General features: G+C 45.3%; 1 protein-coding gene across 1 annotated transcript; it reads right to left on the minus strand.

Moving 5' to 3' along the window:
* Nucleotides 1-2,856: 2,856 nt before the first annotated feature.
* LOC135964514 (neutrophil defensin 6-like) lies at nucleotides 2,857-10,627 on the minus strand. Its single transcript, XM_065518669.1, has 3 exons — nucleotides 10,552-10,627; nucleotides 4,061-4,244; nucleotides 2,857-3,083 (listed from the first exon to the last, which is right to left on the minus strand). The coding sequence occupies exons 2-3, from the start codon at nucleotides 4,230-4,232 to the stop codon at nucleotides 2,971-2,973; spliced, it is 285 nt and encodes a 94-aa protein (XP_065374741.1). The 5' UTR covers nucleotides 4,233-4,244; nucleotides 10,552-10,627; the 3' UTR covers nucleotides 2,857-2,970.
* Nucleotides 10,628-11,956: the final 1,329 nt, after the last annotated feature.

The following is an 11,956-nucleotide window of genomic DNA, read 5'->3' on the forward strand; positions in this document are numbered from 1 at the left end:
AAGGAAGGGTTATGGGTTTTCCAGTTGTAGAGGTCAGAGGCAGAGAAGGGCCAGTACTGGACCGTGCGATTGACAGTACGGAGGGGAAAAAGGGAGGATTGCCAAGTGGAAGGGCCATCTGGGTCCTCAGTCCACCGCAAGCGGAGACGTGGAGGTGTTGGCGGCGGCGTCCGAGGGGTGAGCTTGGGCGGGGCTGGAGAAGGAGACGGGGTGGAGGGAGGGGCCGAGGGAGAAGTTGGAGAAAGGGTAGGGGCCGAGGGAGAAGTTGGAGAAAGGGTAGGGGCCGAGGCGGTAGAGGAAAGAGTTGGGGACAAGACAGGGGGCAAGGGTGAAGCGTAAGGTGGAGGTCCCAGAAGGGGGTTCTGAGGTGGAGGAGGCAGGGGGTCAAGAAGGAGGAGATCCCTCTGGGGTTCATCTGGGAGAACTGGCTTAGGCGGGTCCGGATTCCGATTCTCTGGGGCTTCTAAGGCAAGGAGGGTAGATTGGGATGGGGAAGGGGAATGGAGGAAGGGTTTCACCCAAGAGGGAGGATTTCGGACCAGATCCTCCCAAATAATTATGTAGGCCACCTGGTCCTGGTGTCCGAGTGGCCCAGGATCCATCACTTTTGCTTTAACCTGCAAGATAATTGAGAGGTTAAATGTTCCGTCCCGGGGCCATTCCCCATGGAGGGTTGGCCATTCGGATGAGCAGAATGTTTTCCATCGTCCTTTACGGACTTCTACAGAGAGGTGGTGGGCTCAAGCCCGGATGTCAGGGAAGTGAGTCAGGGTTAGAGACAAAGGAGTCGTCAACGTCTGTCCTATTTCGTCCACGTATAACAAGGACAAAACGAAAGTAACAAAAATAAAGACCAGACAAGTAAGGAGAAGCCGCGAGGCCAGAGAGTGGCGCCACAAGATCACAAAATATTCAGACGGCAGGGGCGACCTGCCTACAGATTTGAGGAGGCTGACTGAGTCGTCAGCCTTCTCCCAGACTACCGCCAGGGCGTCCCCCGGGGCGTAAGTGGGAAGGTGCCGGACACGTCTGTCCCCCTTCCCCAGTTAATTCAGAAGGAGTCCTCCCCAGAGTTCAGATTTAGCCGGCAAGACAGACAGAACAAAACGAAAGTACCTGGTGGGTCCGTTCAGTCAGCAGTCCGTGGCCCGGGCCAGATGGGTCTCCGCCGGATAGGTAGGGGGTCCTCGGACGACCCCACTTCCCGGCCAACGCACCAAATGTTGGAACCGAACTGTCGATTCCTTCCTGGGCAGGGGTCGCCACGAAGGATCACCGACACGAGATTCACAGCAGAGAGTTATTTATTACTAGCGCGCTAGGGTCCCAAGCTCTAAGTTGGCCCTGGGACCCTGACTACTTGTTACAGGCTGTTTATATAGGCAAACACAAGTTCAAACACAGCTTATGGCACGAAATTCAAACAAAGCTTAAGGCGCAAAATGATTGGGTCTAGCTATGGCCTGAGCAAGGTGTCTTATGCTAATTGGTTAGAGCAGGACCTTATGAGGTTTTTTCCTGGAGTTGTTGATTCCGGGAACTTTGAGGCAGGGTGGGACCCCCGGAATTGGCAGGGTGGGACCCCATGAGGTTGTTTCCCGGAATTGGCAGGGTGGGACCCTATCAGGGTGGGTCCCTATCAGGGTGGGACCCTATCGAGGCAGGGTGGGACCCTATCCAGAGCCACCGGGTGTTAATTTTTTTAAGTTCTTTTTTTATGAGGCCTAGTCTCTAAGTTTTATGCGGCCTAGTTTCACATATATTTTCTCACTAGCATTTTATTAAAATGAGTATAGCTTTATTATAATGAGTAGAATTCATATGCTTGAAGGGATGGAGAATTGAGACCAACTCCTTCATTAAACATTGGTCTAATTAAGCTTTTGGCGACCAGTAAAGGACCATTTGTCTCGTTGGTTATTGGGCCTCATCCTCTATGGTCACCAGCTTCTGAGCTCTTGTTCTATCTGGTTATTAATTGAATCACTGATGCTTCTCAGTCTTTCCTGTTTTTGGCGCAGTTTTAACTTTTTCCTTGTTAAACTTTATTTTATTCTATCTTGTTGATACAGTTATATATCACTTACCAAAATAGCGTGAAATAAAGCTTAATGTATAGCATATGTATTTAACACATCTGCTTAGAATTTCAAAAATTATGTTTAGCAATGCTTTCCCACTTTTTAAAATTAAAGGACAAGTGAACATAGCCCATCAGATCTATCTTTCCTTTGAGCCAACAACCACTTTTTGCCTCTCATTGTAAACTTCTATTGTTTGAGTATCATTAGGAATGCACTGAACCTTTAAGTTTCAAACTATTCCAATTAACACTTATATCCTGTCAGGCATGGTGGCTCAAGCATGAAATCCTAGCACTATGGGAGGCTGAGGAGGGCAGATCACTTAAGCTCAGGAGTTCAAGACCAATCTGGGCAACGTGGTGAAACCCTGTCTCTCCAAAAAGTACAAAACATTAGCAGGGTGTGGTGGCACATGCCTGTAGTCCCAGCTACTCAAGAGGCTGAGGTGGGAGGATCATTTGAGCACAGGAGGTTAAGGCTGCAGTGAGCAGAGATTGCACCATTGTATTCCAGCTCAGGTGGCTAAGTGAGACACTGTCTCAAACAAGAACAACAGCAACAAACCCAATTGTATTCATTTTTGCTATTTCGTTATTGCTCTATGATGCTCGAATAGTGCATTATTGGAATGCAAAGACCAGTTAACTTAATGTGGATCAGAATTGTCTATACAAAGGAACCGTACAATCCACCATATAAAAAAGCAAAAGGGAAAAAAAGGAAAAAGAGAAGAAAATTTAAAAGGTCAAACACACTAAGTTTAATGCTTGAACTTTATTTTGGAGAGAAAAATTTAGAAAGACTCAAGGTAGACAGAGTGAAGTGTTTTTTCTTTTTCAGGACCTTGGATTGAATCTTGCACTGTTTTGTTTTCTATCTAGGAAGCTCAGCGACAGCAGAGTTTGCCGAATTGGCCATGTATAATGCAAACCCCCATGGGGGCCGCAGGGCGGCGACAATGGCCGATTCGGCAATGGCAGTTGCGTCTCGCCTGAGAACCTGTGGAAAGAAGAGAGGATCAGGAACAGTGAGGAGATGGGGAAAAGGACAGGCAGAGCCAGATTAACTGAGATAGTCTAAACAAGAGACACTGTATGAGTCACGTTAGGATGGAGAAAATTCATGTCTTTGTCGTAAATGACAAGAAATCGTACTAGCTCTGTGTTAGTCATGCAAGATCATAGCTCTTTCCCCATCTGATTCTATTCAGGACATGTTTATTACCTGCTCCCTGGTAAAACAATATACCTCTCAACCCCGGGGTTTAGTACTCTTCATTCTGCTTAATCCATACCCCTAATCTTGACCTCCATGTATGATCTGCATGTCCTAACAAGGCTCCCTAACACACCTGCATCCGTTTCTGAGATGCTGCATTGTGCATGCTCATGTCATGGACTCAAATACTTTGGTGTTCAAGGAGTCTTTGAAGACCTTCCAAATTCAAATTCTTTATTCCCTCTCTCTCTCTCTTTTTTTTTTTGTTTTTTAACATTTTACTTATGTACTTATTTTAATTGACAAATAATAATTGTGTATATGTATGAGACACAATATGATGTTTGGATCTAAGTATGTATTGTAGAAAGATTTAATTAAGCCTATTAGCCTACATTGAAACACACCCATAGGTTCCTCCGTAGGTTCTAAAAGGTTTACCAATGGACAAAGTAAAATATTCTCTCTATAACTAAGTCTACCCATTTAGACCTACAAATAACAAGTCAGTGTAGCTCTTTCTATCTTAACAGTAGCAAGTTTCACAGAAATATCTTGAAACTAAAAGTCTTAGAAGAAAGAAAATCTTTTAGATGTGTTCGGTTCTCACTGATTAATTCAGAGATGAGAAAATCAAGGTCCAGGAAGATTAAGTCAAGTCACTCAAGTGAGGTAGACTTTTCCACACTTGATACCAGAGCCTGTTTCCAATCCTTTTGTTCTAGGTTTTGCAGATCTGCAAGATTGATGTCTCCTACCGGAGGCTCTAAGCGTAGAGAGTCCATTTTCTTCAAAGGAGACAGCAAGGTCCTGGTCATCTTCCCCAGGCTGCTCCTGGGTTGCAGCGTCATCAGCTCTTTCCTGGAGTGACTTAGCCTGAGCCAGCAGGGCGAACAGGAGAATGGCAGCAAGGATGGCGAGGGTCCTCATGGCTGGGGTCACCTGGAGGAGGGAGAGCAGGTGTGGATGTGTGGAGAGTGAGGAGTGAGCCTGGATTTATAGCTCTGCTGGGAGAAGGCCTGAAACAGAAGCTGCAGTGAGAGGAGGTGGGCATGTGATTGGGAGGGGAAGGGCTGCCTTCATCCTCAAGATCCCTTTGATGCTCCTCTTTCTCCCGCCTTTCATCACAGAGTGAGTCTGTATGCTTAATCCCTCTTCTTGATCCAAACTGTTGATAAGGACACTACTATCCTGTTCTGTTTCCCATATGCTTGAGTATGTACTTGGTCTGATCTCCTGACCTTGTGATCCACCTGCCTTGGCCTCCCTGAGTGCCGGGATTACAGGCGTGAGCCACGGAGCCCGGCTGATATAGTGATTTCAATTTTTTGGAGATATACCCAGAAGCGGGATTGCTGGTTCATATGGTAATTCTATGTTTAGTGCTTTGAGGGACCTCCATACTATTTTCCAAAATGGCTGTACTAATTTATATTTCCACCAATGGTGTACAACGGTCCCCTTTTTTTGTATCCTCACCAACACATATTATTTGTCTGTTTGTTAAAAGCCATTCTAACAGATGATTACCTCTTTGTGATTTTAATTTGCATTTTCCTGATAATTAGTGTTGTTGAGTATGTTTTCCATATATCTGTGGGCCAGGTTTATTGCCCATTTTTAAATTGAGATGTTTGTCTTCTTCTTATTGAGTAGTTTGACTTCCTTATATATTTGGGATATTAGCCCCTCATCAGATGTATGGTTTACAGATACTTTCTCGTAGTCCATGGGTCATCTCTTCACTTTGTTTCCTTTCTGTGCAGAAGTTTTCTAGTCGATGTAACCTGCTTTGTCTATTTTTGCTTTTGTTGTCTTTGCTTTTGGAGTCCTGTTGTAGAAATAATTTCCCAGAGAAATGTCGTAAGGATATTCCCCCATGTTTTCTTCTAGATTTACAATTTCGGGTCTTTTATGCAAGTCTTTAATCCATTTTGAGTTGATTTTTGTGTATAGTGTGGAATAAGTGTCCAATTTCATTCTTCTGCTTGTGGATATCTAGTTTTCCTTATACCTTTTATTGAAGAGACTCTCCTTGCCCCATTCTGTGTTGTTGGCATCTTTGTTGAAGATCAAATAATCATAAATACTTGGGTTTAGTTTGGGCTTTCTCCTCCTTTCCTTTGGTTATTGTGTCTGCTTTTACGCCAGACCATTCTGTTTTGCTTACAATAACTTTATGATACATTTTAAAATCAGAGAGCATGATGCTTCTATCTTTGTTATTTTGCTTAAGATTACTTTGGCTATTTGCTGTCATTTCTGATTTCATACCAATTTTAGTATTTTTTTTAATACTGTTTTTCGTGTCCTTTATTCTGGGTCTAATCTTGCCTCTCCTATACTCAGGGCTGGGATAAAAACAGGATTTCCATTCATAATATGGACATTCACTCTTAGAAGGCATGTACTCCCTGATCGATGATTTAATTATTTAACATAAAAATTAATTTAACTGTGCTAAAATGTAGAGGGCAAGGAAATTGGCCTGAAAGAAAATACTTCAGATAACAACAGAGTCTGGTTTTATAATAGGGTTTTGTATTCCAGGACATTCTAGGGAACAAATAATGCTTAGAAGTGTGTTTATTACTGGTAACAGTCAAGCAGATGGGAGACAGGAAGAGTGATAGGGGCCTTCATGAACATGAAGAGCAGGTGTTTCAGTGCAGCCGCTGGATTGTAGAACTGTCAAAGGTCTGAACTATCAACCCAAAGGATGCCGCTCTCCCACAGCCACACGGGTTTGGGGTAGCTCATTGCGTTGGGATGCTGCTTCCTCCAGATAGCACAGAGCTGGGGTCTTTTCACTGCCATTGGACCTCAAAATCCTTCGGTCCCTTGAGAGACATTCATGTATAGGAATCTCACAGCCCTGAGGACCCTTGTCCTTCTCTGGAGCCTCTTGGAGAAAGTGCACCAGGGCCTAGCCTTGGAGCTACCTGGGACAGAGGACCCCGATGTAGGTGTCCTCTTTGCAGGAATGAACACTGCATTATGGGCCTCGGGTAAGACAGCAGGCCAATGTGCTGTCTGTTGGGAGCTGTGGTCTCAGTGGTGTCATCAACTAACTGTGGGATCATTAGTGAATGACTTCACCTATCATGGCCTCTGTCTTTCGACTCTAAATTGGGGGCCATAGACTCTCTCCAAGGGGTCTTGGGTGCAAAAATTTGTTTTTACGGCCTGTGCATGTCAGTCTGAGCAGCTTCGGCCTCAGCGACTAAACCAGATCTATTAGAGTTTGGAGTCTGCACTTCAGGGTGTGTGTGCACCTGTGCGTATGCTTGTATGTTTACATGTATGTATGCATGTGTGGTGAGGGGAGTGTGTTGGGAGGTGGAAACTGGAGATGTATGTGTTGTAGGTGTGCATGTGTATGTCTCTGAGTCTGAGTGCCTGTGTCAGGGAGAGGGGACTGTGTGATAGAAATGACAGCAAACATGAAAGGAGGAACCAGATCTTAAATGGTCGACAGGTGGCCAGTTATGATCTCTTTATTCTGCTCTAATAGAATCTGCAAGGTATGTTTTCCATGAGCAGACACAGTCCTCCTCTGGGCTGCTCTGATCTGATTTCCTGTACCCTGAAACACAGCACTGTGCCCAATACGCTGCTCCATCTTCCTCAAGGTCACCAGGTGAGGGGCACCTGCAGTTGCAGACCCACCTGTTGCCACTAGGCATCACTCTGGGACCTGTATCCTCAGCGACACCCACTACAGGCTCAGCTGTCCTTGTGCTTTGTTAATTGAGACCCAGATCAGGGCAAGATTCCATTTGAAAACCTGGAAACGAACAATTCAGTCTCTTTACCTTGTGCTTTATCTTCTCTCTATCTCCAAAATGTGTTTTCACAGTAAACTCAATGTATTTGGGCCATGTAGTCTCCCCTTTTCTTTCTCTTATTTTTTTCTTTACTTTTTTTCTTACCTTTTGTTTCTATTGTCCTGGTCATTTTCATAGAGATGTCGACGCTACACTTTCTACCCTGAGGAGCTGGACCTCAGGGTAGAGAGGTCTACTTGTCCCGGTCACTCAGGGCCAGGCCAAAAAGAGGATTTCCACCCATAATATGGACATTCACTCTTAGAAGGCATGTACTCCCCTGATGGATGAGTTAATTATTTAACATAGGAATTAACTGTGTTAAGAAAGTAGGGTGCAAGTGAATTGGCCTGGTAGAAAATAAGATAGCAACAGAATCTGGTTGTATACTAGAGGTTTTGTATTCCAGGATATTCCAGGGGACAAATGATGCTTAGACATGACCATATTTATTGCTGGTAACAGGCAAGCAGATGGCAGACGAGAGAGATAGGGGCCTTCGTGAACATGAGGACCTCTGGCTCCTCCTGGTGGGCACCTACAGCCCAGTTTTGCACTATTGGATGAACCTTCCTCACTTGTTCAGAGGCTGCTGGACACCAATTGCAAGAGCACTGCTGTGGGGGCATCCTATGTATCCACATGTATCCACAAAAGTAGTGCTTCTTTAAGAAAGGGCAATGAGCTCCCCACCCTCTTCAAGAAAGAGGCACTACTTCTGTGGATACATGGGATACCTGTGGTTATTCCCTTATTTGTTCATTCCTGGGGAACCATGGAGATTAGTGCCTGTCAGGACTTAGTACCCGGTTGTTGCATCTTGAAATGGCTGGTAAAGAGCCTCGCTAGACAGGGGTATTGGCCAGCTCTCGAAAACGGGTGCTCAGGGGTAGCGCTGATGAACGCTGTAAAGCAGAGCTGCCATCTTGCTCTGGCTGTGAGGAAAGTGGACATTCTTGGGGAATCTGCTCATATGGGAGGGTCTATCAATGCAGATGTGAAAATGAAAGCCGGCCTCTGACATTTCAGGTAAAGATGCAGGAGAGGCGCACCATCTGGACCATGCATCAGCAGGCTACCCTCCTTCCTGGGAGGCAGGGGCCCTGTATGCAGTGGGGGAGAAGGTGGGTGCCCACTTTCTCAGAGAGGGTGTCAGGCTGAGGAAGCCAGAGTTTTTGCAGAAGAGAAATTTACCACTTTGGTAAACTTTCACTGCCCTCTGGGGCTCCAGACACTGACACAATTTGGAAGAGTTTGTCTTGTGGCAACCATTGTGCTTTGTGCACTAGCTCTGAGCTGTATCTGGAGGACAGACTTGAATGATGTTCATCTCTCACTATTCACTCTTACTGTCTCATTTGAGACTTTGCAATCGCGGCCAAAGAATTTTCTCTTGTCCAAGATTCTGCCAGTGTTCTGAGCTGATGAGCTGTGGAAACCCTGTATGTTGGCATCTGGATTAGTCAGCTCAGGATACCAGAACAAATTTCCACAGACCGGGTGGCTAAACAACAGGAATTGGTGTTCTCACAGTGCTGTAGACTGGAACTCTGAAGGTGTTAGCATGCTGGTGTTCTCTGCAGCCTCTCTCCTTAGCTCGTAGACAGCTGTCTTCTCCCTGCATCCTCCCGTTGTCTGTCCTCTGTGTGTGACTGTGTACTAACCTCTTCTTGTAAGAATTCCAGTCGTATTGGGTTTAATGCCCACTCTCATTACCTCATTTTAACTTAATGACTTCTTCAGAGACTTTCTAGATACAGTACTACATTCTGAGACACTAGGGATTAAGTCTTCAACACATGAATTTTGGGAACACAATTCAACCCCTAACAACCTCCTCTGAAAAAAGCCTGGTGGCTGGTGTGCACAGTGGGGGAAGTTGAGGACAGAGGTGGTCAAGAGCCAGGGCTCATACCTGCAAACCATGATAAGACCTTGATATTTTCAGTGGAAAATAGACTACAGTGGACCAAAGTGTCAGCAGGAGCCCCGTTACAAGGGGGTTGTGGAAGCCTGGGCCAGAAGTCAGCGTATATTGCACCAGGGTGCCAGCAGTGCAGGCGATAAGAAGTGGCCTCATTCAAAATTTATGTTGAAGGTACAGCGGCAACAGAAATTGCTGATGTAAGAATATGGAATATGAGGCTATGTGAAGAATATTTTTATTTTTTGCCCTGAACAATTTCAGAGAGACACTAGTGCCATTTTCTGAAATGACAACACCTGTATGTGCACGTGTTGCCTGCAAGCTGGGGAGATGTACAATGAAGAGTTTGGTTTTGTACACTAGGGATGAGATACCTGTGGGAGATTCTAGTGGATATGTCAGGACATGAGATCTGGAGTCTGGAGTTCAGCTAGGTGGTTGGAACTGAAGATATAAATGGAGGAATCATTCCGAAATTGGCAGCATTTAGCACTATAGATTTGGAAAAGATTACATGGAGAATGAATTAAAGAGAAGATTAAAATTTCGGTAATATTGGGTGATTGCCTTAGTGAATTACATGAAAATTGAATAATATTGGGTGATTGCCTGAATGAATTACATGGACTTTGGGTTTAAAAGTTTGATATTCAACATTATTGTAGAGTCTGGAGAAATTTTGACAAGCTGTTTCTGAAAGCAGCTTAGTCTAAGACAGCTGTAAGTGGCTGTTATTTTTTTTCTAGTTGTCTGCTCGTGCCTGTGGGATGAACTGTATACATTAACTAATCTTTCAAGGCTTTCATTGCTGCGCTACTCTGAACAGTCCCTAGCAAAGTCTCTCCTTGGGAAGCCAATGGCAGGACTCTAATTCCTAGAATTAAAAAGACCTAAATGCAACACCTGAAACCATAAACTACTAGAAGTGCATATAAGGATAAAGCTTTTGACATTGATGTAGGTAATGATTTCTTGGCTATGGCACTAAAGGCACAGGCAACAAAAGGGAAAATAGACAAGTGTGGCTGTATTGAACGCTAAAGCATCTGCACAGCAAAGAAAGCAATCAACTGCGTGAAAAGATAATCCAGAAAATGAGAGCAAATATTTGCAAAACCTACGTGGTAGAAGGGGCAAATATCCGAATACATAAGGAAGTCAAACAAGTCAATAGCATAAATCAAACAACCTGATTGAAAAACAGACGAAGGACCTGAATAGGCTTTTCTCAAAACAATGTTCCAAAGACCTGCGATTATCTCTACTGGACATGTCAACTAGGACACTTGTGTTTAGAAGGAAACTGCTTGAGTTTCTCTATTAACTTAGCTGAAAGCCATTGTCCCCAGGAGCCACCAGAGATCCAGACAGACGTTCCCAGCAGGGATTTACCCGCTGGGTCCCTCTGGGGTGACCCCCCTGTCAGAGGTCAGATTGGAGGCATAGCTTCAATGATGAAAACTCAGTGTAAAAGTTTAAGTTTTGTGTTACTTACAGCTCTTCTAGCTAGGCAGGGTGACCAGAGAGGGCAGACAGCAGTCCTCTGTCCCAGGTCTTCTGTAGCAAGGAGCAGCCGTGCACAAGTGAACTTCCCCTATTTAAAGGTCTTTTGGGATGAGGTGTACTGATTTCTAGGGTAACTTTCTGTTGGGTTCATTCAACAATTGTGGTGTCAAGGACGGTTGAGAAATTTGGTGGGAAGGTGAGGTTAAACTAGAACTCCACAGAGGAACACCTTGTCTACCTTGGTCAACCCTGACCAGGCCTGGGCAGCAACCAACTCTGGATTCTCCATGGCTCCTAACACAATTGACCCTATGCTGCATTGGCTGTGGCTGAGGTGAACTACCTGCACCAAGGGAGTATATAAAGCCTCCGGGACAGCCTGGGTGCGTATCGTAGTATACTCCCTGCAAAGAGACTCGGATAGGAACGCCACTCACACACAGAAGAGGATTTGGAATCTGTTTCTGAAGCAGTGTCCTGAGGACCTGGGGTCTAACCATAAAAACAAATCAAAGCCGTTTGGCTGAGCTGGGATGTTGGAGAACACCCCGGTGAGACTGAGTGCCACCTGGGCTTCTGTTGCCATGTGGAACAGACTTTTGTGGGTTCTCCTGAGTTATGGATGTACACGCAGCATGTGGTTCCCCAGAGTGGACAGTCCTTGCTTGGCCAATGAACAGTTAGTTGAAGGTGAAATAATTGTCTAGGATCATCTGGGCCAAGAACTGGTCTGAAGCGTTAGCCTTCATGGTGGGGGTGGCCTTTCCAGATGGCCACCCAAGAAGGGAAGTGGGAGTCTGGGTGTTCATTTTACTGCTGGTGTTGTACAGCTTCTCAGCCCTTGTGGGTCTTCAGAGAAGCATTTAGTAAAGTTGAGTGATGCTTCCTGAGAGGCTTAGGAGGTTTCCATCTGTAACTCATATACATTGGAGCACAGCTGTATCGCTGAGTCCATGATCATGTCTGGATGCTTTCTGTGAATGCAAGGCTCCAACCCTTCAGGCTGCATTCTGGGATTGTGCTGCGGCGTGGTTAGCCCATTTGGATTGAAGCTTGTGCATCCAGAGAACCACCTCTTCATCCTTAAAACAGGGTGATCTGAGGTTGTGAGGGCTGCTGGTGTTTAAGCATTGGTGCCATGGGACCCATTCAATATCTAAGAATTGAGTTGCCCACCTTGGACACAGGTCAGGTTGTATTTGGGGTGCAGAGCCCCTCTAACAGGACTTACAGGGAATTCCCCAGTTTTCCAGCCTGGAGTACAAATTCTGACTAGGGCTATCCTGTTCCCAGCAGCTCTCTAGGCTGCAAGGCCTGAGTGTAACAGCTACCCCACAAGCCATGTGTACACGAGATACCAAGCAAGGCCAATCATGGAGAACACTGACATCTTG

This window comes from Macaca fascicularis, chromosome 8, assembly GCF_037993035.2.
Source record: "Macaca fascicularis isolate 582-1 chromosome 8, T2T-MFA8v1.1".
Lineage (NCBI taxonomy): Eukaryota > Metazoa > Chordata > Mammalia > Primates > Cercopithecidae > Macaca > Macaca fascicularis.